This window comes from Anser cygnoides, chromosome 4 (genome assembly GCF_040182565.1).
Source record: "Anser cygnoides isolate HZ-2024a breed goose chromosome 4, Taihu_goose_T2T_genome, whole genome shotgun sequence".
NCBI classification, from domain to species: Eukaryota; Metazoa; Chordata; class Aves; order Anseriformes; family Anatidae; genus Anser; species Anser cygnoides.
In genome coordinates, this window is record NC_089876.1 from 58831878 (window position 1) to 58859208 (window position 27331).

At 39.9% G+C, this 27331-nt stretch overlaps 1 protein-coding gene across 2 annotated transcripts; it reads right to left on the bottom strand.

Annotated features, from left to right (window-relative positions):
* Positions 1 to 5327: 5327 nt before the first annotated feature.
* DCTD (dCMP deaminase) lies at positions 5328 to 27331 on the bottom strand. 2 transcript variants are annotated; one of them, XM_048078264.2, is made up of 6 exons: positions 27178 to 27331; positions 23407 to 23518; positions 21870 to 22005; positions 12370 to 12486; positions 10736 to 10832; positions 5328 to 6981 (listed from the first exon to the last, which is right to left on the bottom strand). In XM_048078264.2, exons 1-6 carry the CDS (start codon positions 27207 to 27209, stop codon positions 6903 to 6905), a joined length of 573 nt encoding a protein of 190 aa, XP_047934221.1. In that variant the 5' UTR covers positions 27210 to 27331; the 3' UTR covers positions 5328 to 6902. The 2 variants fall into 2 exon arrangements, with proteins under 2 accessions (XP_047934221.1, XP_047934222.1); XM_048078265.2 differs by lacking the exon at positions 27178 to 27331 and adding an exon at positions 24468 to 24490.

Consider the following 27331-nt stretch of genomic DNA (forward strand, 5'->3'; position numbering starts at 1 on the left):
AGTGCTTTCACTATGCTTCCATCTAACTTCCAACTAACCATGAAGGTACTCTGCAATGACCTCTTAGTTGCCTGGCACACTAGAAGCACTAACATAGCCTATGACTTTCAAAAGACAATAACTCTAGTTAGCACAAAAGAAACACAGATTTTCATCAAATAAAGAATATATATTACCTAACCAGTTTGAAAAAATTCCTTCAGTTTAGGACAGGGCTGTCTGAGGTGCTCAGCTTCTTCACCCTTCCTCTTATTCAACTTTTTTTTTTCCTCCAAATTATAGGGAGGTTCCTTCTCTCCCTCTTTCCAGATATCTTCATTTGGCCTTGAAGTGTCCAATAGATAGCACAGCTCTTATACAAACACACGTCCTTTTCTCTCATTGTTTCATCTTCAGACTTCAACGTCTTACCACAGAAAGTCCCTGTTCTGGTCTCCTCTGCCCCTTTCCTCAGGCCAAACCTCCAAGTACCAGCCAACACTCTTCTGAGGTGTTTCCACACCTAACTAGCTTCTGGGTTTTTGTTAGTGTTAGTTTTCTTGTTGTTGTTACTGTTGTTTTATTGTTTTTTTTGTTTGTTTGTTTTTGTTTTTCCCTCTGGAAGACAGATAAGCAATGTTAACAGCAAAGACCCATTTCTTACAAAGCCATTTCCCCAGTTGTCACAGAAATACACCTTCCCCATAAGATTTAAAACCAGAAAGAATAAATATGATACACATATCCAATATAATTAAGTACAGTCATTCCTGAAAAAGGAAATCTGCAATACAAAATCCTGGCATCTGAATTTGAAGCTCTCTAGCAAAACTTGTCAGCTACTCAAGAAATAAATATGAAAACCACACCACAAAACACTAGATGCATTATTATTAGTATCTTAACAACAGTACAAATATTAAAGTGCCATATTGTTTACAACACAAAATTAAAATTTTAATTTTAATCAGTCTTGTTTACCCAGCAACATTCTGATTAGCAGAGTTGATTGAACAGTGAAGGAGGGGAAAAAAAAAAAAAAAAAAACAAGAAGATATGCCACATAAAAGACTTGAGCACAAGTCAACAAGCAGGAACAGCAGAGTTACACAGCCAACTGAAGAATACACCCAAGTCTCTGGCAAAACAAGACACATATTATGCCACTGAAGTGGTGATTTGAATACATTTCATTTCATTTCCTCTCCTTTGGTGCAGGAAGCCCTTCTGCATATTTGCATGACAGAATTGAAATACACATTAGCTTAAAACAATGAAGGAATAGGGAGGTAGAGAACATGGAGTAGGAAATCCCATGAAACCATAGGCAATTGCTTCTTTATTATGCATATTTTGCTGCTGAAGCACATTATTCTCATTCTCCTTAGGGCACCATTTGTTAAGAGCACAGTAAATAATGTCAATAACAGAAAATCCAACACACCGAGCTCAATTTTTTTGTCTCATGTGTGGGTGAGAGAGGGTATTGACAGAAGCCATATTTTCCAGCACAAACCTCAAAGCACGCAAGAGGGAAGTGGCAGTTCTTCGTTCCAACCCCTGCTCTTTAACACCTCCCAAAAATAAAAAAGTCAGGTTCACAGGAAGATGGTGCCCTTCGTAGAATCATAGAAGACCAGGTTGGAAGGGACCCGTAAGGATCATCAAGCCCAACTCTTGTTCCTCATGAGGAGCCATGGGCAGCTGCCCTCCGCTCAGGTGCCACCATTTTGTGCCACGACTATGGAGGTGGTGCCTCACGGGCAGGAAGCTGAAGGCACCTTCCTCCTGGAAGGCCTGCTCCGGAGGGACTCACTTCAAAGCCATGGTCATGGTACATTGGAAGGGTTTGGACAACGCCATCCCACTGCTCTTGGAGATGAGAGCGTTGGGAAGCCAGCTGCTGCCATCCTGCTCCAGCAGAAATCAAATGCTGCACTCTCTTCCAGTTTGATTAACCACACGCTTCATTAAACCTTTCACTGTTGTTTAACAATGCTGTAAATGCCAGGAAGACATTGGTTGGTTGGTTGTTTTTTGAATGAGGCAGAGACAATTCAGAAATGCTTTTTTTTCCCCTCTTTTTTTTATTTTTTCCCCTCATTTTCTTTAAGCCAGAGAAAATAAACAGGTGAGTTAAGTGTAAAAGGTAAGGAATGCAGACTTAAAAGGTTTCATACAGGGTTTCTTAAACAGTCAGTCTGTTAAATGCTTTTCCGTTGTGCACCTTTCAGTAGTTCCTGAAGCTGAGAACACGGAAGAGATGCAGACTACGCACTTGAAACAAGTTTTACCCCTCTGTTCTCAAGTCACAGAGAGTTTTGCACTAGATTTTAAAGGAAAGGGAGAGAGAAATCTACTAAAAACGGCTTCAGTGGAGCAAACTCTTTGAGCCAGCCCCAGTGAAGAGAGCAAGAGTTGTTTCCTCACACTTTCAGACATGTATTACATAGGCCCTTTTCTTACCTACAACTGAGAAGAAACAGCTGCAAGTAAGCAGCCCTTCAGCTGTGGTCACTTCTGAACTTCATTCTTAAGTGCTTCCAGTGTAGCAAAACCTGAAGCCAACCCCTTTGGATTACTAGAGTACTGCGCTCTGCTTCTTCACGAGTTTCTCACCACTCGATAGCAGCTTCAAGACTCCCTGCGGCACAGCTGCTCCCCGCAGCCTCACCTCGTAAACTTAGCGCAGACACCCAGGTGAGACCAAGCCCTGCCTAATTGCTGCTTCAGGGCAATCAAGTGGAGCCTCTGTGCTTTGTCCCACTGCACTTGCATCAAGTCTCCCATCACCCAACTTCAGAGAGAAAAGTGGAGAGCAGTAAGTCAGAATTCTTGTTTACTTTGCTTGCTCTCAACAGGATAAAATCCCTCCAAGATTCATTTCAGCAGCTGATTAATTGCTGCAGTTTCTGCAGTTGTATGCACGGAGCTTTCAGTCTGAGTGATAAACCAGAAGAGCTTTTATTGCCAATGCTATAGCAGGCTATTTTGGAAATCAGAACAATTATACTGGTCACAGCATACTTTTTGTTGTGTTTGTGAAAATATTCCTCATATACAAAGCAGTAAAGTGTTCAGTCAGTGATCAAAGTTTCAGAGATGAAGATTATACTCTCATACAAAATGAGAGAGTATGAAACCACCCTTTCTTAAATGAAATTTATGTAAATAAGATTGCTGGTTCCTTGGGTTCTCTGACGGTGGAATAGAATAATATTTAGAAGGAAAATCTAGATGGCAGGATTTAGATTCAACCTTTATGGTGGTGTTATATTGAACTCAATAGGATCTCAGAATTTATTTGAATGTGATTTCTTCCTCCAATTAATGCTGCTGAGGTAACTATCAAAATGCTCCCCAGTCCCCTTTCAGCTTCCTGCAGTTTTTTAAGCAGTCCCCTAAAGAAACCCCATCCTAGTCACCTGCCCATCCTCTGGCAGGCTGTGGAGGTGGTTTACCATGGGTGCGGTGTCAGTAGCCACGATGGGTCCTGTGAAGCTTCATGCTGGTGAGACATGGGGCGCAAAGAGTAGTGCGGCTGGTAGTTCAAAGCCCAGCTGTGCCAACGGTAATGACTGGAGGGAAGGGCTGAGGGAAACATGATGGATTGCAACAAGGCAAACACAAAGTCCTGCACCAGGAACAGAACTTCACATTACAGGACTGGCTGGACACACACACTGGTTAGAGGGCTCCTTGGTAGAGAAGGACTGAGGTGGACAAGAAGATGAAGCGCCCTCACACCAGAGAAGGCTAACTATGTATTAGGCTCTACTCAGAAGCATGCAGCCAGAGGGTTAATGGGGTGACTATTTGTGCTCCTCTGTTCAGCGTTTTTAAAAAGGCATCTGGAGTAGTGTCATCTTGGTGCTCCCCAGACAGTCAGTAGAGGGACACTAAGATGGTGAGGGAGTTGCGCACGTAATGCATGAGAAAGAATGAAAGCAGCACTTGTTCAGCCTGGAGAAGAAAAGGTTAAAAATGAGGGGAACCCAGCTGCTAACTTCAGATACCTAATAAGTGGTAACAAAGATGACAGCCAGGTATTTTTTTTCAGACACCTACAGGGAACAGATGAGAGGCAACAGACATAAACTGTAGCAGTGGAAATTCTGACTGAAGTAAAATGAAACCTAGTGAGGGTGGAGCAAGTACTGGAATGGCTGACCAGAAAGGCTGCAGAATCTCCATTCTTGGAGATTTGCAAAACTCAACTGGACAAGGCCTGAGCAACTGGATCTAACTTATCAGCCAACCATGATTTCATCAACAGTAGGACTAAATGACCTCTAGATGTCTTGCCAGCCTGAATGGTTCTATGTATCCTCAACTTGAGCTTCAGGACGTGACACACAGTTTATGATATTTAACAATTTTCATTGTTTCCTCTGGTAATTGACATAATTATTCTTTATTTGGAAGGCAAAGCACTATCTCCTAAACTATTAAAAAATTATAATAATAAAATTATAAAATCATTATTAAAAATTAAAATTGTTATAAAATAATAAAATTATAATTATATATAATTATTTTATTAATTATTAAAATATTATAATATAATTTTATAATTGTATATTAATCATATTATAATTATGTTATTTATGTTATTAATATTATATATTAATTATGTATAACATTATACTAATATAATACAATACACATATTGTTAATATATTAATTATTATTATTATAATCATATAATCATTATAATAAAAGTCAGCAACATAGATTTCTAGGCATGCACACAAACAGTAAGGGTCAAAGCATCTTCAAGATTTTTCTAAGACATTAAGCTCAGGCTAAGCATATGTTATCTCAACAGTGTATGTGCTTTTTTCCATCTCTTATCAAGTTGCTCTGCAAATCAAAGTACCTACTTGCTAGCCTGGATCAACAGAAACTTACTCTGAAAGGTTATAAACATGGCTTTTAACAGATCAAAAACAACGATTGGAAGAAATCTATAATCCTATCATACTCTCCAGTGCTGCTGTTTTGTTACACAGAGAAGTCTTGGGGGGGGGGGGGGGGGGGGTGTATAAATTAGTGCATTGCATTCCTAAAAACACTTGAACTTTGGTTCAAAAACCTTTTGACTTATGTACACTCTACATTCCTGTTATCCAAGGCCTTATAGAAAAAAAAGCTTAAATTAACCTGAATCACAATGCATACATCTCATAAGTCTAAAAAATTAGCAATTATCTATGAGGAAAACAGCAGTTTTGCTGCCAAAAACAAAATTTTGCTTCTTTTCTCCCCTCTGTCCCATTGTCAGAACACTGTAACTTAAAATGCTTCTACTTATTAATTTAGGCCAAAGAAAAAGACGTGCATAAGCTGTTTTAGTGACATTTTATTAAAGTAATTTTTCAGGTTTCACCCTCCCCCTCCACATATGTGCAAATTTCTTCTTCTGGCAGTAAGCCACAGACCAATTCTGAGGTGGAAAACAGTTGTAAGAAAAAAAAAAGTCAGAAATTACTTTATAAACGGACACATTTTATAATACATTACAATGCTCCCTTTAGTAGCCAAATGGTTCGTGAACATTACCCTTTATGTAATATCACAAATGCACAAAATATGCTTTGCATATGATTGCAAAACCAGCAGCACTCTGGAGCCAAGCACATGGTTTAATATTATAATAATGAGTCTACTTCAACGTAGTGGATTTTAATAAGACTTTAATAATACTGGTATGAAGCCAAATTACATAATGTCCCAAAATATGAAACAAAGCTTTTACAGAGAAAATAAAAGCTCACTGAAGTATAACCACATTTAAAAAAAAAAGGCAAAACAAAAAAACAACCCACCAACAACGTTATCTAAACAAAGCCATTAGGCATATTTAATTTAAAAAAATCAAATTAGAGAAAAGGAACTCAAATCTATTCCCAGATCTCAAGATAAAATTAAAAAGGACATTATTTTAGGCAACATTTATGAAAATGAAGGTACTACGCCAGCACTGGGAAACAAGCTAACACCATAATTACCTCTTTTGGCACAGATGTGGATACGGGTTGAATATCTCCAATTTCTCTCAAAGGACAAAAAATGATTCAGTTACCTTATAGGTTAATTTTAAGATTGAACTATGTTGGATTGTCTAGAAACAACTTAGACCAATAATTTCCTTCTATACACGAAAACCAACTCCAAATAAGAGTCCCAAAAGTAAGAGACAAATGATTTACTCCCTCTAACCCTCTCAGTTCTAGAGTCTTGGGAAAAATAAGGAATTGAAAGGGCTCTGAAGCTTGCTCCATCATGGACCATTCTCAGAACAACTTCCTCTCTCACCTCTCCTCAAATATAACATTGTTAGATAGCAATTAAAAGAAAAATCAATATTCCATTGTTGGATAATGCATGTAGAAGATCACACATTCTTTAATCTGTATAGCCTTTAAAAATACTAGTGTTATGCTAGTTGGAAGATTACTATTTGCATGGATAACATTTTTTGTTATCTATTAGAATCAACTATTTAGACCCACATACCCAATAGAGAGATCAACATATATTAGCATATTCCAATGTACCTCTAGTTACAATAAGAACTACTGTTAAACTGAGTCTAAATGAATGCTGACAGCCTATCAGAGCATGTGGTGAAGAATACAGCAAGAATCAGAACAGTTTTCTTTACATACAGTATATTGTCTCAACTACACATCTCTAGACTTTTAAAGCAGATTTGATAAAGGCATTAAAATTTTTTAAGTAGATTTAGATTCCACGTGACAAGATGAAGTGAGGGGAACATTTTATGCCTTACATTTCTTAGAAGTTTACTTTAGCTATAGAAACCATTAAAAAGTTGCAAGTAACTTCAAGATGAAAGGCATTAGCAGCTTTTTAGAAAAGGATAATCACAGTCTTCTAGAGATTTAATGAGACTTAATTCACAGAAGCTTTTGACTTGGTCTGCTGTTAATTGAATCAAAGTCGATGATGATCTTGTTACATTTTGGCTTGAATTCCCTAAAATAAAGAAAAATACATATAGTGAGTAGTTAAAACATTTTGCTTGCTTTAGCTCCAGCTAAATTTTTGAAAGAAAAAATCATCCTTGGATTCACATAGTTTTCATCTCTGTGGGAGCCAATTACAGTGCAACAGACTGCGAGAAACCTGGACAAGAAAGACTAAGACAAAAAAGACACATGGAGTGGGTTAGCCTTTACATTCTTCAGCTATTGGAGTTCATAAATTACCCAGGAGTCAAAGGACTTCTAACAACTTAGCTGCAGGTGGTGGCATCATGTTACCACGGCTGGGATTTTTGTTCATATATATTTATATTTCAAATACTTTACACATAAAGATGTATAGGTAAATGTGTTTGTATGCATATATGTAAATATTTCCATATACTGTACACGTTTATATACATACGCACGTGTGTATATAAAATATTTGAAATACATTTTGATGAATGTTTTGATCACTTTTTTTTTCCTCACCAAGTTTTCAAAGAACTTTGATATTTTGCCTCAGTGTATTTTAATATTTTTTGAGCTAGGGGAATAGATCACATTACATTTTGTACTGGGGTAAAAACAAACTAGTTAACAGAGAATCATTTAAAAATTGTAACTTTAGAACTATAAAATTAATACAGACACAAAATGTTTCCTTTTATTATCATTAGAGCATCTGCTACAGCAATTAGTAAGTAAGGTATTTGGGGACTGAGCATATATTTTACAGTCTACCAGTAAACAAAGGATTATGCAAATAGTGTGGATTTAGTGCCTAATTAAGCTCTGCAATTCAGTTCAAGAGGTTCATTAAGTACCACCTACATCCTTAATAATCAATACAAGAATGAAGAATAATCAACATAGAAAAAGCTCATGCTGCTGACCACAGAATCTCTGAAGGACTGCAACACACTTTGTCCAGAATAGCAGTCCAAAATACAAGAAACATTCTCACCCTGGAGAAGTTACAAGATTTGACTTGCAAGAGAATGATTTATGCTTCTTAGTCAACCAGTCTTAGTAGACACAAAATACACTGAAGGACTAAAACTGAATTTCAAGTACTGCTATATTTTTTCATGGATGTTTCTTAGCCCAGTAGGTACCTTTCATCCTAAAATTTTATGTCAGAATTGTTATGTTTGCAAATTTTTCAAAGCCTTTGTATTAATATTGTAAGACTTTTTAGAGCTGCAAAGCCTCCCTGACTGCATAATTACCCTCACCCACAGCATGCTACTGCTATCAGACTGGCTGTTGAACAGATCGTAGAATGGTTTGGGTTGGAAGGAACCTTAAAGCCCATCCAAGTTCCAACCCCCTGCCATGGGCAGGGACACCTCCCACCAGACCAGGTTGCTCAAAGCCCCATCCAGCCTGGCCTTGAGCACCTCCAGGGATGGGGCATCCACAGCTCCTCTGGGTAAACTGTGCCAGTGCCTTACCACCCCCAGAGTGAAGAATTTCTTCCTTATACCTAAATCTAAAATCTCCCCTCTTTCAGTTTAAAGCCATTACCCCTTGTCCTATCACTACACTCCCCGACAAAGTCCCTCCCAAGCTTTCCTGTAGGCCCCCTTTAGGTACTGGAAGGCCACTATAAGGTCTCGCTTCTCTTCCCCAGGCTGAAAAACTCCAACTCCCTCAACCCGTCTTCACAGGAGGGGTGCTCCAGCCCTCTGATTATCCTCATGGCCCTCCTCCGGATTCGCTTCAACAGATCCATGTTCTTCTTGTGTTGAGAGCCCCAGAGCCCCCTTCAGGTGGGGTCTCACTAGAACAGGGTAGAGTTGGGGAATCACCTCCTCAGCCTCCTGGTCAAGCTTCTTTTGATGCGGCCCAGGATACAGTTGGCTTTCTGAGCTGCAACTGCACATTACTGGGTCATGTTGAGCTTCTCCTAAACAAACACACTCAAGACCTTCTCCTCAGGGCTGCTTTCTCCATCCAGCCTGTGTTTGTGCTTGGGATTGCCCCTGACCCAGGTGCAAGACCTTGCACTTGGCTTTGCTGAACCTCGTGAGGTTTGCACAGGCCCACCTCTCAGGCCTGCCCAGGTCCCTCTGGATGGCTCCCTTCCCTCCGGTGTGTCAACTACACCACACAGCTTGGTGGTGTTGGCAAACTTGCTGAGGGTGCACTCAATCCCACCGTACATGTTACCAACAAAGATGTTAAACAGTGCCTGTCCCAACACCACTCATCACTGGTTTCCACCTAGACATCGTGCCGTTGACCACAACTCTCTGAGTGCGACCCTCCAGCCAACTCCTTATCCATGGAGTGGTCCGTCCATCAGATCCATGTCTTTCCAATTTAGAGATGAGGATATCATGCAGGACAGCGTCAAATGCCTTGCAAAAGTCCAGCTAGCTGTCAGTTGCTCTTCCCGTATCCACCAACGCTGTATCCCATCATAGAAGGCCACCAGATTTGTCACGCACAATCTGCCCTTACTGACACCACGTTGGCTGTCAGCAATCGTCTCCTTATTTTCCATGTGCCTTAGCATAGTTTCCAGAAGGGTCTGTTCCATGATTTTGCCAGGCACAGAGGTGAGACTGACTGGCCTGTAGTTCCCTGGGTCTTCCTTTTTTCCCCTTTTTAAAAATGGGAGTTATGTTTCCCCTTTTCCAGTCAGTGAGAACTTCACCAGACTGCCATGACTTCTCAAATATGATGGATAGATCCGCCAGTTCCCTCAGGACCCTCAGGGACATCTCATCAGGTCCCATGGACTTGTGCACCTTCAGGTTCTTTAGAACTGCAGCGGGCTGTTCTTCATTATCCCAGTCCCTGCCTTTTCCTTCTGTGACTTGGGTGGTGTGGCCAGAGCTCTTGCCAGTGAAGACTAAGGCAAAATAGTCATTGAGTATCTCAGCCTTCTCCTGGGAGAAGGCCCTGCTTTGTTGCCCCTCCAACAAGATATCAGGGTGGTTGAAGTCTCCCATGAGGACCAGAGCTTGTGAATGCAAGGCTGCTCCTATCTGTCTACACAAGGCCTCCTCCACTTGGTCTTCCCATCTGGTAGCCTGTAGCAGACCCCCACTATAATGTCACCTATCCCTGCCTTCCCTTTAATCCTGACCCTGATTGTCTTTAGGTATCTCTGCCAGCGTTTTTAAAAATCCTAGTCTTTTTACTTAAGGCAAATATTCCATGCTTTACACTTTTATCACAAGAAAAGCTGACCAAAGAAGACTGGACACCTATAGGCACCAATAATTATATTCGTTTGGCTGGTTTGATACCTGCCTAAATTGACTGCAACGTGAAGATACTAAGCTTTCAATAAGTATCAGGTAATCCATACAAAATAAATTGGTCATTTCAGTCCAACTCATAGGATAATTCATGTTGTAAGGGAATTGAGGAGGTCATCTTATCAAACCTCCTGTTCAAAACAGGGTCAGTGATGACTCTGAGCACAATGTAACAAATGAACCATCACATTCACAATTTCACTGGCAGTCTCAAAAGAAAAGTCCAGGAATGAAAAGGAATACTCCAAGTGGACCATTTTCTCATACAAACGTTATGAAACTGAACTTCAACCATACTCTAGGGAAAAACAATGGTGCAACAGTCCATCAACCCAGTATCTTTTGCAGGCATACAGAGCAAGCCTGCTATCAGAGAAGAAAACATTGCACAATGCAAAGAAAAAAACAATTGCCCTAAAGTTGGTCTCTTTCACGCACCATTTTCTTCCTTTCCAAAATAAAAATAAAGTTAATTGAAAGTTCACTTGCCTGTATACAATACCAGCTAAATCAAACATCCGCCGTGCTGCTGTCATTTCAGTAGTGTCGTGATACTTGTCAGACATAAAAATAATTTCCTTTATGCCTAGAAAGGTCATACAGAAAAAAAAAATGTTAGGATTACATTGAAAGAAAATAAAAAGTAATGACATACTAGAACTGGTGCACAAAATCAGAAAAGACAGCACTCATCCACATACTTTAAAACTCTCTGGTACATCTCTGCTTCCCCAAATATTACAGGTTGCACCTGTATATAGGGGTGTGTAAGGAAAACAGTTCTCTTAAAAATGTTAGAAAATATTTTCTCCACTTTCACCTAAGTTTACCACAGAAAACCAGAACCAAAAGTTGCCAGCAAACCCGTAAGATAGATGGACTAGAAATTAAGTATTTTTGCAAGAAGTTATTGAAAACTTGCCTTTTTACTTCTCTAATATGGATGAAATTCCTCACAAAGAACTTAACCCCAAATGTCATTCCCCTTCCAAATGCATAGTTGTTTCTTTTTCTTTTGTTTTTCATTTCATAAATAACTTGCAGTCCCAGGTTCAAATCCTTATAAACACATATTGTCTCAAATGGTTGAACGATCTATGCCTAAATTAACGATTTGTGCCCTACTTAGAGGAGAAGCGTAAAGGCTGACCCAAGAGAAGTTACAAATGTTTCAGAGCTTATCAATATCTTACTGTATTAGCAAATACCATACATATCAATACACTGCTATTTTTCTGCTGACCTAGCTGCATAAGGAAAAGGATGAGTGACTGACTACACTGAGAACAAGCAGCGAATCTACTTTGAAAACCATTTGATTTTTATTCTGTAAATAAGAGAATTGTAGCATACAGAATATGATTGTCTTCCACCTTCATCCCTCTTCACTTCAAGCCTTACTGACCAAAATGAGGAAGTATTCTTTTTGCTGCTTTCTTTCTTCCTAGATTCCAATGGCCATTAGTGGCAAGAGGAACTCCCCAGAACAGCAATCCATGCTAAGGCTGCGAAATATACGCTGCCTTAAGCAGAGATTTTTATGGAACTGAAGCCTATTGCAGATATGGCTAATCTGAAAAAGGCGACACATTTAGGCCAGCACACTTGCTGCAGTGGCACAGATTTATAACAATTGTAATGAAAGACATAATTAAATAGGATCATAGAAGTCTTATGACATTTATGCGCAAAGATATTTTAAAATCTTCAAATATCTACTATGCATCACATTCAAATTAAAATTTCATGTATATACTCCCAACAGACCTTTTGTCATGCAGAAGTTTATTTCTTTCTGCCCTACTCTATTCAATGTGTCAGAGCACAGTAAAATTGACAGTAATTATATGCAAAGCCTGTGTTGTTCTTTGGCAGCTCCTGGTCTAAGAAGTTACAAACCTAAATTAGAAGCACGCTTAGAATCACAGAAGATGCAATTAGCACTGGAAAAATTTGGCACCATTCAGATGCAAAAAAACTCCACAAGTAGCATCTTATGAAGTTGACAGTGCAATTAATTTAGATCTAACAGCAGCAATTTAACATCAAATACATCCGTGATAAGATACCAACGAGACGGCAGCTCTGCAACCCTGACAAATCAAGCTGGCACTACTCCTTACCTGCCTGGATGATGAGCTTTGCACATTCATTACATGGAAATAAGGCAACATACATGCTGCAGCCTTTCACATCAGCTGAGTTTTTGTTCATGATGGCATTCAATTCAGCATGGCATACTGATTAAAAAAAAAAAAACACAATTCATAATACTGTTCATTAAAATAAATCAGTCAAACTAAAATTAAAGTGTTACAATATAACTGCTTACATCCTTTCAGAGGCAAATAGCTTGCACAGCTTGTCATAAAGGGCAGAGGAAGAAATAAAAGCAGAAATACCAAGATCAATGAAGGTCAATTGTTCTGACCAGGTTGCCGATTAGTAATGATATCATTAAGCACATTAGCATTGCCATTTGCTAACACCTATAGCAGGCAACAAAGCCTTAGGCTGTGGGCCAAGTAGTTGCAACCACCCTAAGTGAAGCAATATCTCACAGCTTCACAACTCTCTAGAGAATCTAATTGCCAGTATAAAACAGCTCATTTATGTGTTTACATGCACAGATAGGAACATTCTTATGGTTATAAGAGCGCACTGTGTGCTCTTAAAGGCAGGAGAATCATGAAGTAAAACTGAGCAGCTCTGTCCTCTGGGTCCCAGAACTGCTCAGCGCTGCTGCATGATTCTCTCACCCCAAGAATACACAAGACACACTCAACCATAAAAACGTCCCAGCTTTAATATTAAAGCGAGTTTACTGCTCATTAAAAGGTGCCAGACTTCCCAAGCAAGAAAACAAAGTCCTCTATTTCTCCATGGATTTGAGATAGCCCAGGTAGAAACAGACAACCCTGCCTTATTCCACCATAACACAATAGCTCTTTCTGGACAGGTTGCAACTTCGGGTTCAGGTTTTTATGCTGTACACATCAGTACATTATCTAATGTGCCTCAAAAAAAGGTGAAAAAAGCTCAGTTTATGTCATCCACTCTGAAAAAAAAAACATTAGGAAAGAGGATCTCTGCTAGAACCTCCTGTTTACACCTAGAAATGACAGCAAGTTGCATAATTCATACAGCTATCTACTAAGAAACTGTCTGGTACCCTGACTTACTTCGTAAACAGGTGCTGAAGTGAAGTGTGGGTTTGAGCTCATCTAGAGACCTGCATGTGCAGAAACATTAAGCGTTTTTCTTCCCCTGCTTATTTTGAAGAATGGATTTTAAAAGTCTTCCTCTCCCTTGCATATATGGGAAAATTAAAACAGGCAAAGTTAAGAGCCCAGGTTCACAGTAGAGTTGCTACTATGTACTGACCCCATGTGTGAATGATCTCACTGCACAAAGAATAACTGAGTGTTGCACTTTCAACATGCAAGAACTGAATGGAAATGTTTTCCGTATGTGCTAAGGGTCTACATGGAATTTTCTATGTAGCAGCTAATGCACTAGAAATTTACAGCCTAACTTACAGCACACAAACTTTTCCATGTAGGCAAGTCACAAAGGACCAAACGCTTGCTAAAGAAGGCTGAGCATCAACTCCTACAAGCAGTCCCCAGAACTGCAATGATTATGCTGCCCACATACCTTCTCATAAACAGTAAAGCCAGAAACTAACATAAAAAATAGGAAATTAACAACAAAAAAGATTTCTATTACTATTATTTCTATTACTATTGTAATCAGCTCACACAACTTTAAACATGTACCATTAAGTATGTAAGATATACAATTTTATGAACTTAGAAGATTCAGAAAATACTTTTAACTCCAAATATATTACTGAGTTGCAGTAATCTTACCTTCACATGAAACAGCCACAGAATTATTTATCTGGGGCTACAAAAGATTGAGGGAAAAATAATTTCAGCAGCTGGAACCAGGTTGTGTTGACAGGTCAGAACCATCACTTTTAAGTTTCTTTGAACAACATACTTACGTCCCAGGCACCAGTCTCGAAGGCCTCCAGAAAGGAGGATGAGGGAATGTTTTCAAAGGCTTACAGAAGTCAAAAAAACCCTAATTCCTTCAGTAAATATTTTTCTTTCACTAAAACTCAGAAATCTTCAGCCATAAAACCAAACACATTTCATTATTAGTACTACAACAAGCTTCCTTCCTGCACTGAGGAGAAAGAGCCTTTAAGAAACTGCAGAATTCTGCAAATTTTCAACAACAAATCTCCCAAACAAAAACAATTTCAGGCCAAAAATAACTTGTAGAAGATAATCAGCTGGAGTAAGGGAGGGAAAAATTTTGCCTCCCGATCATGTTAATTCAATCTGAAGTTAAGAGCAACGACAACTCTCTAGAGTGGTGAGACAAAAAAAGACCAATGATAACAAGGAAGAAGTAGAAACTAATCATTCCAAGACAAGAATTAGCGGGGTCTCTAACAAAACCGGCAGGATTTAGTTTCAAAAACAAAAGGAGGTGGGCTTTGCATGCACACTGTTGCTCGACTAAATATCCCTTACTGCACAAAGGAGCTGAGAACTAAAGATTTACATTGATTCAAAAAGTCATGTTTTTTCTCCAGTATTTTTTTTCCAGTTTACTGGGCTATTAAATACAAAACGATCCTGTCTCAGTAGTTGGAACTTGGAAGATTATTATTCTGGGGTTCTGTCATTTTGTGTGTCTTTGTTGTATACATTTCCCTAGACATCTGCTACTGGCCCCTGTACGAGGTGTTATGTTAGATGGTCCATAAGAAGGTACAGGCATCAGACAAATATTTTCAGGTTTTCTGCCATCGCTCTTGATCCCCTTTTTCTCGTTTTCCCTCTCTCTGGCAGACAGGCATTGACTATTGACCCATTTATAGATAAGAAATTTCTATGAGTAACAGATTATCTCATAGACCTGCCAAACTTTGTATTGAGCATTACTGAAGGAAACAGAAATCAAATCCAGGAGTTCAAAATCTCTGGGTATAATAAGTACCACATTTAGGGTATTACGAAGTTTTCTAGCCTGTTAAGAGCTCCAACTAGGATTAGTAACATGTTGTTCTCTCTCAGACAGTAAGAGGCTAACTTGCAGTAACCTTTCACAGGTGCACAGCATTCAGAACTCTGAAAGCTGTTTATTTAAACAGACTGGTAGAACTAAGAGTTTTTACAATACCTGTGGGGGCCCCCAGTGTCAGTAGTGTTTTGGGTTATTTTTTCTTTTTTCCTTTTTTAAATATTATTCACATATAGTTAATATTACACTAGGTCTGCAACACTGGTTTCTATGTTGGAAAAGTGACTTGAAAAGTATTCTCTAAAGACTTCATTAGCTGAAGAAATAACCATGCAACGAGAAGTTATTGTGTCCTGTGACATTCTCACCACCTGCTACAGTGTTCGTGAGAGGAAGAAAAAAAAGCAGAGGAATGACTGCTTCATTACTGCTAGTATTAATTAATACTGTGTTTCTATCTTTTCTAATTGCATATTGCTTTGTGTTATGTATGTGAGATAGCACTCATCCTTAAGCCTACCTGTAAATAGGCGACCCCTAATAACCCTACTCATGGTCATTTTTCAGTAATTAAACACTTACCATGAACACGTTCTTGCAGTGTCAGAACTACTCTTCCCACCTTCTAAAAGTGTTCTGATAAATGATTTTATAGGAACCATATGATTATTCAAAATACTTATTAATTCTGTTAAAAGACTTATATGCCTGATGAAGACCTGAAGGGACCACCATAACATGTCACCTTTTAAAAAGAAATCAAAAGGAAGGCCTCCAGGGAGTGACCTGATGTGATTAATTACTAACAGAAACAGACTAGGAATTTGGAGAAATTGCGTACTAAATATGGTGTTACGTTCAAAAGGAATACAATTAAATGCATACAGATTGTCATGCAACAAGTTTTGACCTATTTATTAACATAAGATTTTATACTGCCACATTAACAAACTTGACAAATACTACAGGTTCTTGATACAGATATATGGTTCTGTTCCAAAACAAAGCTGTCACAGAAATAAATATAGGGAGTTCTGTAATTTGGCCCACTTGTTCCTCAGTCCTTTGGTAAGATCTGCACTTTTTGACATTCTTGCCCCTCATCCATTCAGTCTTTGTCCAAGCTCCACCTCTACTGTTACTTTCTACTCGCTGGACCTGACACTTGACACAACAAGGATCACAGAAGGGACTGAGATATTACTGAAAAGCACAGGGTCTGGAGTGCCATCCCTTGGGGACAGTGGTCAATGGATCAGTAATTTGTAGAATCATGACTTTTTTTTTTTTAACCCTTTGCGAAAGCATGGGGATGGGTGCAGGTGACTACATTAGCAGAAGACAGGACACTGATGTAGGGCTGATGCTGCCCTCAGCCCTTCTTCCTCTGTGTGTCAGAGGAAGAGCTGTTGCTGTGGTCAGGGCAGGAAGGCAAGGATAACATGACCAGATTTCATTGGCGTCAGCCTCTTCAGACTGCAGTCAGGAAAAGGGAACAGCCCCACCTCACTAATTTGTTCTCTGAAAAGGGAGAACTGGGCAGTGAAGCTGGGGCCTACTCAGCCCATCTACAAGCATCACAAAATCTGCCAGGGCAGGCCAGGGAAGCCCCTTTCAGAATCTCAGAAGCACTAAGCTAATCCAACCCATTTTCCAGTTCCTCCCACACTGCTCCAAGTCTGTTCAAATCTCAGCAAGAACACCGGGCTGTTTCTTAAGGGACAATCAGAACAAGAGAAATTACTTTCAGTGTTTCCAAATGTCCAAGCTTTCTAGAGATTTGGTGTGTGACACAAGAATCGAAAAGATATCCATGCAGGACAAGAAAGTGAGTGGCTGTAGGTGGAGACTGTCTCCTATAGATCCCCCTTCCAGTTGAAGCTTCAGCTTTGCACTGCCAGTTGGGAAAGAGAGCATCACACTTCTTCATAGTGCCTTATCAAGTTTTGTGCTGTCAAAATAACAGCTTCCACAAAAGTAACATTTGCCTGAATATGTTCAAGTGTTCATCTCTTTAAAAAAATGACGAAAAGCTCATAATCCTAACACGACAAAATGTTGCTAACAGTTTGTTTCATTTTACACAGCAGGTACTCTTCAATTAGAGTATACTTTTTGCCACAGCACATATTTTATCATATCTGAACCTGTATAAATATTTGTAAGCATATTTACTGAATATTTTCTCTATTGCTTAGAGGTTTCTATATTTGCCAGTCATTTTAATTTAAAACTCTCTTAATTGGAGACTGGTTGTCAAATAGATGTTCTTAGATTACAGTGGAGACAGAGGGCATAACAGGAGCACAGCAACTAGCATTAGTGGGAAGACTTACGTTAATAGGAGAAAAACATAGTACTTTAAATGATCAGTGAGAGGAAACAGTGCATCATCAAATCCTTGCATTCATCTAACAGTAACAGAGGGCACTCACTTTGACACTGAAAGCCAGAATTCTGTCTAATTATTAGGCAGGTTCTACACACTGTATTGAACACAAAGCTTTAGGAAGAGCTTTTAATAACATCTTAGTAAAGTAGGTATCCAAAACCTTTCTCCTGTGTGCACAGAAACATCCCCATTCCTGTCACTGACTGGCAGCCTGGAAAGAACCAGTTCCCACAAAGCAACAAAAGCCTGATTTTGTGCTGTGAAAGATGGCATCCTGCAAAACACTAACTACTTTCTGACATAACAAGGCCATACTACTTAACTGTTCAAATATATTCTGCAGCTCGAAAGAAAAGTTCTAATCAGTTTCAAAACTCTCACAAGGAATGTGAAATATGGGTACAGGCAATCCACATCAGGATTCCAGTATTGTACAAATGCAAACATCTGCATTCTCTAAGGTAAAGAGAGCACTACCTACCACATTTTCATGCTTTCTTTCAGTAGCAGCTCAGATTACACTTAGGTACGAGTAAATTCCTTGGTTTATTTTTTTTTTCTTAAATCAAGCATAGCCTGTTTCTTAACACTGAGCTGAACAGAAGCCATACTTCAGGGTGCCGGTTAGATGCTCACAACGTACCGTATATTGCAGCAGACACAGATAACTGAGACACTAGGGAATTTCAAGCCAACAGGTTTCAAGATGCAGTAAAATTTAAGAGTGATGGGACTTGTTTAGCCTTAAAAAAATAAAAGTTCAAAAGATTACTGTTATCAGTAAGTGCACAGGGGGAGGGAGAAAGGAAGAAGCAGCATTGATGGCACAGAGTAAGAAACGCTAAAAGAACAATGCTGGCATACACAAGAATGTATAAATTAACGATAAATAAATCTAGCATGGAAAGAGGAAGTTTTCTAGCCATGAAACAATGAAAATGATCAGAGCTGTGGGGTCAATGTACCCATCTGTTCTGCTGGAGCTCAATAAATTTATTATAGGATCATCTAACACACTTCTGCAAAGATAGCCTCTGGGCCCAATCCCCTGCTATGTCTGTGCTACTAAACACAGACAGGGCCAGGGACTGACCCTTGGCCCCGAGGCCAACTGGCACAGACTGGCTCCTGCTCCTCCTTCTCGGGGCTCCAGCAGCACTACATAGCACTTGGCCCCAGGTTTCCTTGCGGCTCCACATCTCCAGAGTCCCATGGCAACACACACATATTTTGTATGTTCAAAGTGCATAAAGAAATGAGATGGCTTTTTTGCAGCCCACCAGTGGTATTTTCACAGCATGAAACAGAGTATGCATTGCATATCCCCCAGTATGGCCTGAGGGAGGGAGGAAGGTTAAGCATACCATCTCAGCAGGCTTTGCATGATAAGCCCATACAGGATGAGACTTTTCTTACCGCCTTTCTTCCACCCTGGCTTCTGGAACAGTGTCTGAGTGAGCCATTTGCAGAGAAACACCCAGGCTTTGTTCTGGAGAGAGCCAGTCAGGGTGGTCCAAAACACCCTGTGAAAAAGTTAGTTGATGTTTATGCCTAAACTAATGCAGTACGTAAAACCAGGAAGGAGGTCAGCACTCAAATTCAACGCCAGTCCTTTCCTGTAGCGCCAGAGACGCATAAAATAGCTCTAGAAGGCATCTTCCAGGTTACTGTGGTGGTACATGCACAACTGTCATCAGCTTTACCCAATAAGTTACATTGCAGCTCTAGTGAATACAGTGCCAGCATTCCCATGATAAGCTAATGGAGCACATAGTAAGATTGTATCGTCTGCGAACAAGCTAGTCAGGAAAAGTCAAGGATAAAAAGTTCAATTTACACAAACGCTGTGATGATTAGTAAAAGCAGAAAGGAAAACATGACAGTTTAATGAGATTTTAGCAGCGATTCTATGTGTCTCCTTGCATCTACCAGAATTTTTTAAAGCAGAAGATTATTTTTTTTTTATATATACTTGTCTGGTCTGTCAACTGTGCTATCAAGATTAATAAGAAACTGCTAGAGTTTAAATGATCTGTGAATTACAAAATAGGTCGTTTATTCATCACAGCAGACATTTTACGTTACAAAGTTGTGATTTTTTTTAATGAGGTGAAGACTAAGATTCTTTGGGGGGAAGGGTGCTACTTAGACCAATTCCTAGAAAGGAAATCAGCTCTCCAGGCTGTTAGATTGGTTAGTGCATTTTTAAAACGTGTTACGAGGTTTTTACATGCTAAAACATTCTACATCTTTTGGAGTCAGCGTTAACTAAAAATAAAAAAATTCTCATGTTATCTCCTGCTAAAATTCCCCACAAATCCATACTTTTTTTTTTTTAGTTTAAGTTGATCAACTTTATATTAGAATGCCCTGTTTCTGCATCTCTCCTGGAACATGCTTACATCCCAAAGACCACCCACGCTGATCTTAGTTCAGAACTGAGACCTAACAGCAAGCATTACGACTCAACCAAAATCAATATTCTGTCTTCAGTACTTTGTATTTAATCAATGGGCTAATGCTTGTTTCCACACCCTATAAATAAAGAGCAGTCATACCACGCTGTACCGTTATGGGACCTTCATTGTACGTAAAACCACTGCTGCTGTGCCTTAGAGCAGATGTTAGAATTTGGCAGGAGCTGGCCCTACCATCAGCAATGCATCTCTTATGAAAAATAATATGAAACTGTATCAAGTTTAAGAGTTAATGTTAGAGGTTTTACAGCAAATTGGTAAACTGAATAAGGACAAGTACCGGAGTTGTAAGAACTCAAATACAAAACTGATTGAGCTGAACCACTGCATATAATCTTTCACTTCAATGCTACAGGAAACTGGAACATGTAATGTCAGTGTTTAGAGAGAGCTTTGGATGAAACAGGGAATTTCAAAACTAACACAAGTCTAATTTCTGTATCAGATCAACTTTTAGAAGTTATAAAAATAAAAAATAAAAAAAGTAATTAGTAGGCAGAGATAAATACTGTATACTGGAGGTGTCAGTATCTTTCCAAAGGCCAGATTCTGGTGCTCATTTCCCCACACCAATGCAGGCAGAAAGGGAGAGTTTCTCAGGGCTCTTGTTCAGCTTTGTGACTCTTCCCCCTTCCACTCCTGAGCCCAGGACAGACTATGATGCGGCACAGCACGAAGGAGCTCCGAATACCCATTTTTCCTACTCCACTGGTCTCATCCCACAGAGGTTCAGCAGGAGCTGGTGTGAAAGCAGAAAGATGAAGGGGGATGGAAGACAGAATGCACTCCCTCCTTCCTTATCAGTCCTAACCACAGTTCCTGCCCAACATAAGCTACTGAGGGCCACAAGGCAGCTCCCAATACCATTTCCATGCCCAAGAGGCAGTCCTCATGGAGTGAAGCCTGAGGCAGTCCACTGGGTTATCTTCACTGGCTCCTTCAAGCCTGTGGCCCAGAGGGGCAACAGTACAGCCTTGTACCACCGATATTCATAGAGGACCCTTCAAAGCAGGCTTGCAGAAGGCCAAACTAAGCCTGCTGCAGAGGCAAAGACCGGATCCGAAGCAGCACTCACCTATATTTACCATGAAACTGTCATTGCTCTTCATTCATTCTCTCAATTTAGTACATGTGAACCAAATCATAGGTTGAAATGAACAATGCAAGTCACTTTACCTGTAGCAGGGCAGATCTACTGCATACCATATAAGACAGAGGCATGGAATGACAGAATGTGATATTTCAAGACAAACAAAATTCAACTCTTTCATAATATGCATTGTCTATGCCATGAACATCTGAACACTGGAATTTCCAACAGCCACTAGAGTTTACAATTTTAATACCGCTACTTTAGACGCAATTATTTGTTTTGCATGTGCACACTCTCAGTAATTTCTGTGGAGACAAACACACTGAAACAGCAATCATTTGCATACACTGTGACTGTGTGCTGATGAGCTGCATTCTATTTACAAGTTTTCATTACATAATCCAAACCAGCTAACCATTCATGAATATATTTCACGAGGAATTCAGTCCTTCATGAAGACTTTCCATTTACTTTCACAGCTGTGATTTTTATCCTGACATATCACACGTGCACATTAACAAAGTTGGGTGAGTGGAAGAAAAACTGACTGACATTTTACCAAATGAACTTTCACAGACACAGACATCAAAAGCTTGATTTGTCAACCGCAAGATGCCTTACCATAAGGATATTTTGTGTCTAGTCTATGTGCTGCTGTTCTCGTCCAAGGTAGTACATCATCGCTGCAGCCATTTGGCATCCCATTGTATCCAATTCCAACAATCTTGTTTTCTGAATTTACAATGCAGGCACCAACCTAGATAAAATAAGACTTATACAGTATCAACAGCATGAAAAATAATGTATCAACAAGCACAATAAAACCTGAACCTGAAAAGCCAGTCCTACAAATGTAATTTAAGAGATACAAGCTTTACCCTGTATTAAGTCGCACTGTCTTGAGCACAACAAGGCTACGATAAGCAAGGCCACAACTGTACCTAACTGGCAGAGCTTGAAAATAAATCAGGGCAGACGCAAGCCTGCTACCCTCTGGTTATGCAGTCCCCAAACCAGTCTGCCAGCACCATTCCTTGCCTGGCTACAAAGTGAACCACGTTCAGGGAGCAGAACCAGCACAGAACTAACTGTACTAAGTGTAGGTTTTCTTGTAGTTTAGCTCCCCAAACTAGCAGCAGGAGCTAAAGAAAACGGATGGAAGATAAATTAAAATGTGGTAGTGCTGACCTACAGATAAGCTCACAAACCTCTGTGGCTTGTTTATGCAAACATGCACCAAAATAGCAGACCATTTAACTCCCACCCCTTATTACTTTAATAAAAGTCTGCACAGGAGCCCTACTTTTAGGGTGATGAACTGCCCCATTTTTACATTTTCTGTCCATATTTTATATATATTGAAACAGCAACAGCATTAATTTTACTTCATACAATGTGTTTATTAACCAGCACTTGGGTAACAGGAATTTAGTCCTAAGTAAGTATGATTCAGAGAAGTGAGAGCCATAACGTACAGAAGCCAGCAAGTAATTGAGCAAGCTGTTAATATGCATTTTAATCCATTGCTTTGTTGGGATTTTTTTCCAGACATTTGTCACACAAAAGAAGACTAACAGTATGACTGGGCCCCGCAGAACAGCATGTTTCAGGAGAGGTTATCTATCAACTCCAACCGATGTTCAAGTGCAAGAGAGGCACATGAAAGAAGTAAAGAATGGAGAGACAGGCAATGAATTGGAGGAGCAAGGAGAACTGGAAGGAGAAACCAAACTAGATGACAACTCAAATCAACCCAAGAACAAACAACTGGGAATTTTTATACTCTTACAGGTGAGGAAAAGGAACTTGCTGAGATGCTGTGTCTTAAAAATTACAATCTAAAATTTCAGTAGTTACATCCTCCTCTCACAGTAACTACATTTACTAGAAAAAGAAGAAAACATCTCTTCATCTGAAAGTTAAGATGACATAGAAGATTTACAAAACTCCAAGCTGCAAACGTACACACAGAATTATACACATGAGGTCAGACCCAATAAGAGAATTTCTGTAACAAAAAGTGCTGACCATGTTAAAAATTCAATAGCTATATACTGAAATAACTTTTAATAACAAAGCCCTGAAAGTGCTACTTGTGCATCTGATGTGATGTGCAACACAGATTAGGTTATGTTACTCTTATGCATTGCCTCCTTACCTGAGAACTTGGATCCTTGCTTCTTTGTGCTGACAAAAATGCTACGGCCATAAAATATTCAGGCCATTCCAAATAATCCTCTCGTTTTCTGCAGGATGCTTCATTGCCAAAACTACATTTTATGGGAAAAATACAAACATCAGTAAACAACACGTATGTACAGTTACTACAGACCGTATTTTTTAAATGTGCACAAGTTTAATTTAACCAGGATCAGATTGTGGCTAAGACCACCATATATTCACCAATATTTTAGCAGTAAAATAGTCAGTGTTATGTGCTTTCCAAGAACTTATATATGCAACATCTCCATTCAGGGGAAAGGCACCCAAGTGAGGTTGCAAATTTCAGTTTTAGATAAGAAGGCTGAGCTATTCAGAGCACTGAGCTATTCAAAGACAGAGCAATTTATCCCTGATAGATAACGCCTTGTATATTTCTAAGATCCAGGTATATCATGTACTGGCATTCTTTTCGCTCAAACAACATAATCTTTTTTTATGATGACTGTGCTAACTGCAAGCCTCTAATCTAAGCTATTTTGTACTTCTGCCTACGACAAGTGTTCGTTAGATTTCTATTTGGAAGCTTCCTGTGCAGGCTTTCCTTTCTGTCTGTACAATTATAGCGGTGAGCTTGCCTCTCAATGCAACACTTACTGGCAACAATCTGACCTTGTAAACTATTCTGATAGGCCCCTGCTAAGTTGCTCTTGAGATTATGCCCTTTATGAAAGCCTCCTAAAAGATGATACGAGATAGATTGAAGATTTTTTCCCTTAGAATATATAAGCGTGGCATGAAAAGCAGTTTCTTTCCATACTTTTTGGGGGTTTGTTTGGGGGAGGCAAAGGGGATGTGAAGAGGCAGAGGGGATGTGATTCATCACTTTCTCTTGCCTCCTTATGGTTGAAAGGCTGCTTAGACAGCATAAGAAAAAATTCTGTGCTTTCCAGTTCAAAGAGGGAAAAGACATCCCCCTCTCCCCTCCAATATACTAAAGCTTAGCAGATTTCAAGGAAAATATTGAATCCAAATGAGCTTCCCCCAGATCCCACTTACCATTGCTACACTTGAAAAACAAAGTGATGTCACAATTCTAACAGCTCTCCAGTGATCCATGGAACATCTCAAATACAAGACAGTAAATAGCCTATAAAAATACAACGGGTGCAGTACTTTTCTTCTTGGGCCCCTCTTACCAAGGACTACAGCTTAAGATATTTTAGGAAAAAGAGGAAGGAGACTGAGACACCCTTCTAGCAATGTTGAGCCATGCAGAAAAATACTTCATAGGCAATTGCAAGTAGCAAGACATCTTGTAGCCACTCTAGTACCAGCGCCTTCCAAGCACAAACATTAGAAGACAAATATTTTGTTAGTTGTGGTTTTTATAACAAAAAATATAAGAATAGCATGTATTTGAGGTTTGCAGTTAGCTTGTCACACTGAGGTTACACTATTTATTGAAGAGATTGCTGGTACATGAATGATAAAACTACAAAGGTGCTATCTACTAAAACTAAATTGCTGCTTTTGAGTTGTTTGTATATGACACCTTACAACTAAGCAGTTTTGGCTTTTCCGTGGAATGAATGAGAATTATCACTGAGGCCATCATCTCAGTATAAGGTGGGAGAAACGTACATTCTCTGTGCAACCAGCACACCTCTCACACTGACAACACTGTAAATAGTGTGAAAAACTGTCAATTATGAAAGCACACAAAAACGTGAGTGCCCAAACTGGCCTGAATCATTTCAGCTAAAGGGTTGGAATGGTATCCTACTAACAAAGAATAGTGTTCAGAGAACAAGTTCACAGCAGAAAGAAAAAAATTTAAGGCTTGCCTTACTGGTCTTGCCATTTTTCCATACCAAACTGAACTTTGACAGGTTAATTAAAATGCGAAAAAAGTACTTAAGCTGATTTGAGTGATTATTTAAAAAATGTCACAAAAGCAGGTTTACACAATCCAAAACACCAGCAGACTTCAAACGATTACTCTAATACATTCCAAACTAAGTGACATTCACAATGATGTCTTCAGAGAGTCCTCAGCAGAGACATTTAAGACTCAATGCAGAACTACAGCAAATAAAACATTCTGAGAAAAGCTCTCCAGAAAAACAATAGTACTCTGAAATAAGAGATCCTGAGGTCTCCTTTTGTTAAATTATCCCCTAGCAACCCTAGTTATTCAAAAAAAAACAAAAGCCCCTATTTACTTTTCTTATAAGTACAGAACGCTATGTAAGTGGAAGTCCCTCGGAGTACCAACTTAACAGGGAGAGGAGCATATCTGAAAAATGAGCAGAAGGCTTACATCAAAGGGAACATAAAAACAAAACAAAAAACCCCTTACTCAATTACTTCTACTTAACATCACAATGATTGGCTAGATAATTCCCTCAGCTCAATGCACAGGAACACAGGAGTGTGAAATGGATATAAAACACTTCATTTCTGATTGAGCAGAAGCCAAGGACTTGGCTAGCACTCAAGCACACAGAGGAAAATTAAGTTTATAGATTTTGGGCTGCTGGTCATCCTCCTCACACTCATTTATAAGTTCTAGAATTGCATGAATAAAGGCTATTCTAGAAAATATGATAGCTGGCTGTAAAATAAGCAAATAAGGTTTATCCTCGTGATAATTCATAAGAACTTATGAATAAAAGTAATGGGAAGTAATAGCCATGAATATAACACCACTCAAGAAAGAAGAAAAAAAAATCTTCAAATTCTACAGTGATTTATAGTCTGCAGGAAAGTCTGCATAAACTGTATTTCAAAGGCAAACAGAGAAAAAGATTCTGTAATTAAAGGACATTGCCTCTGTTCTCAGCTCTTTTGCATCCATCCAGGCTTCAAGCAAACTGTAACACGCTGTCTCAAAAAGGAAGAAGTTTCATTCAACTACTAAAAAATAAAAAGTCTCCCTTAATGAAAGATGTAGTCGAGGATCCTAGAACAGAATACACCATTTCAAAAAGATTTATGGTGGTCAGTTACACAACAATGTAGTACAACTCAGGAACAACACGGTATCAGGCTATTTTTTTTTCCTCTCTCTTTTTTTTTTCTCTGCTGCTTTCATATTTGTGATATCATGTGCATTATACTCCAACTATAACGTTGGTTTTTTTTCTTCAGGATGGATTATGCTCCTGAAGATCAACTATCAATATTTTGTCACTCAACTTGCAGCAGTTAGGGTAAACGAGAGGGAGGGTATTTAAAAAAAAAAAAAAAAAAAAAGCGCCTTTAGGCACAGTCTTTTTCCCCCAAGGCCACGTGGGATACATGTGTTTGATGGCTTCCAGCACTAACTCCTTTAGGGCTCCCCATTTTGTTTGCAACTGGTGCTTTATCAAGTGGGCCTGTCATCCCGAGGCTCGGCACCTTTCCCCCACGCGTACTGGGATGCAATCGTTACATGTTCCTCACTGGGAGACAAGTTTTTGAGAGAAATAGAAAACAAACCTTCCCCACCGAGAAGCGATACTGAAAATCAACTACACCCCGATTTTCCACGAGCCCCCCCCCCCCATACCCCTAAACGCAGGCGCTTTCTAGAAACACCCAGCCCCCCGCAGCACCCCGCGGCCTGCCCCCGCGGCTCCCCGGCCGAGAGCCGGGCCCAGCTTCCTCGAAAGCAGCCGGCCCGGGCCGGGGGCACCCCGCTTCCACCCCCTCCGGGCCGCGGCCGGCAGCCGGGCCGCAGCCCCCGTGGCCGTGCCGTGCCCGGGAGGAGGCGCTGGAGCCGTACCCGTTAACGTGGCCGGGCCGCTGGGCGCTCATCCCGCCGCTCGCCTTCGCCCGTTGGCGCCAAAGCGGGAGCGGGCGGGGAAAGGGGCGGGCGGGGAGGCGGGCTGCCCTGCCGCCATGTCGCGGGGAGCCACCGGGGGCCTGACAAGTTCGCT

What these genes read in the sequence shown, in the direction of transcription:
- DCTD (XM_048078264.2), bottom strand. Translation starts at nt 27,209, where the DNA reads ATGAGCGCCCAGCGGCCCGGCCACGTTAACGG. An exon ending in GCAAGGATCCAAGTTCTCAG is followed by an intron (nt 22,006 to 23,406) that starts GTAAGGAGGCAA and finishes TATTTTATCTAG; the next exon opens with GTTGGTGCCTGCATTGTAAA. An exon ending in AAAGCTCATCATCCAGGCAG is followed by an intron (nt 10,833 to 12,369) that starts GTAAGGAGTAGT and finishes TGACCTTTCTAG; the next exon opens with GCATAAAGGAAATTATTTTT.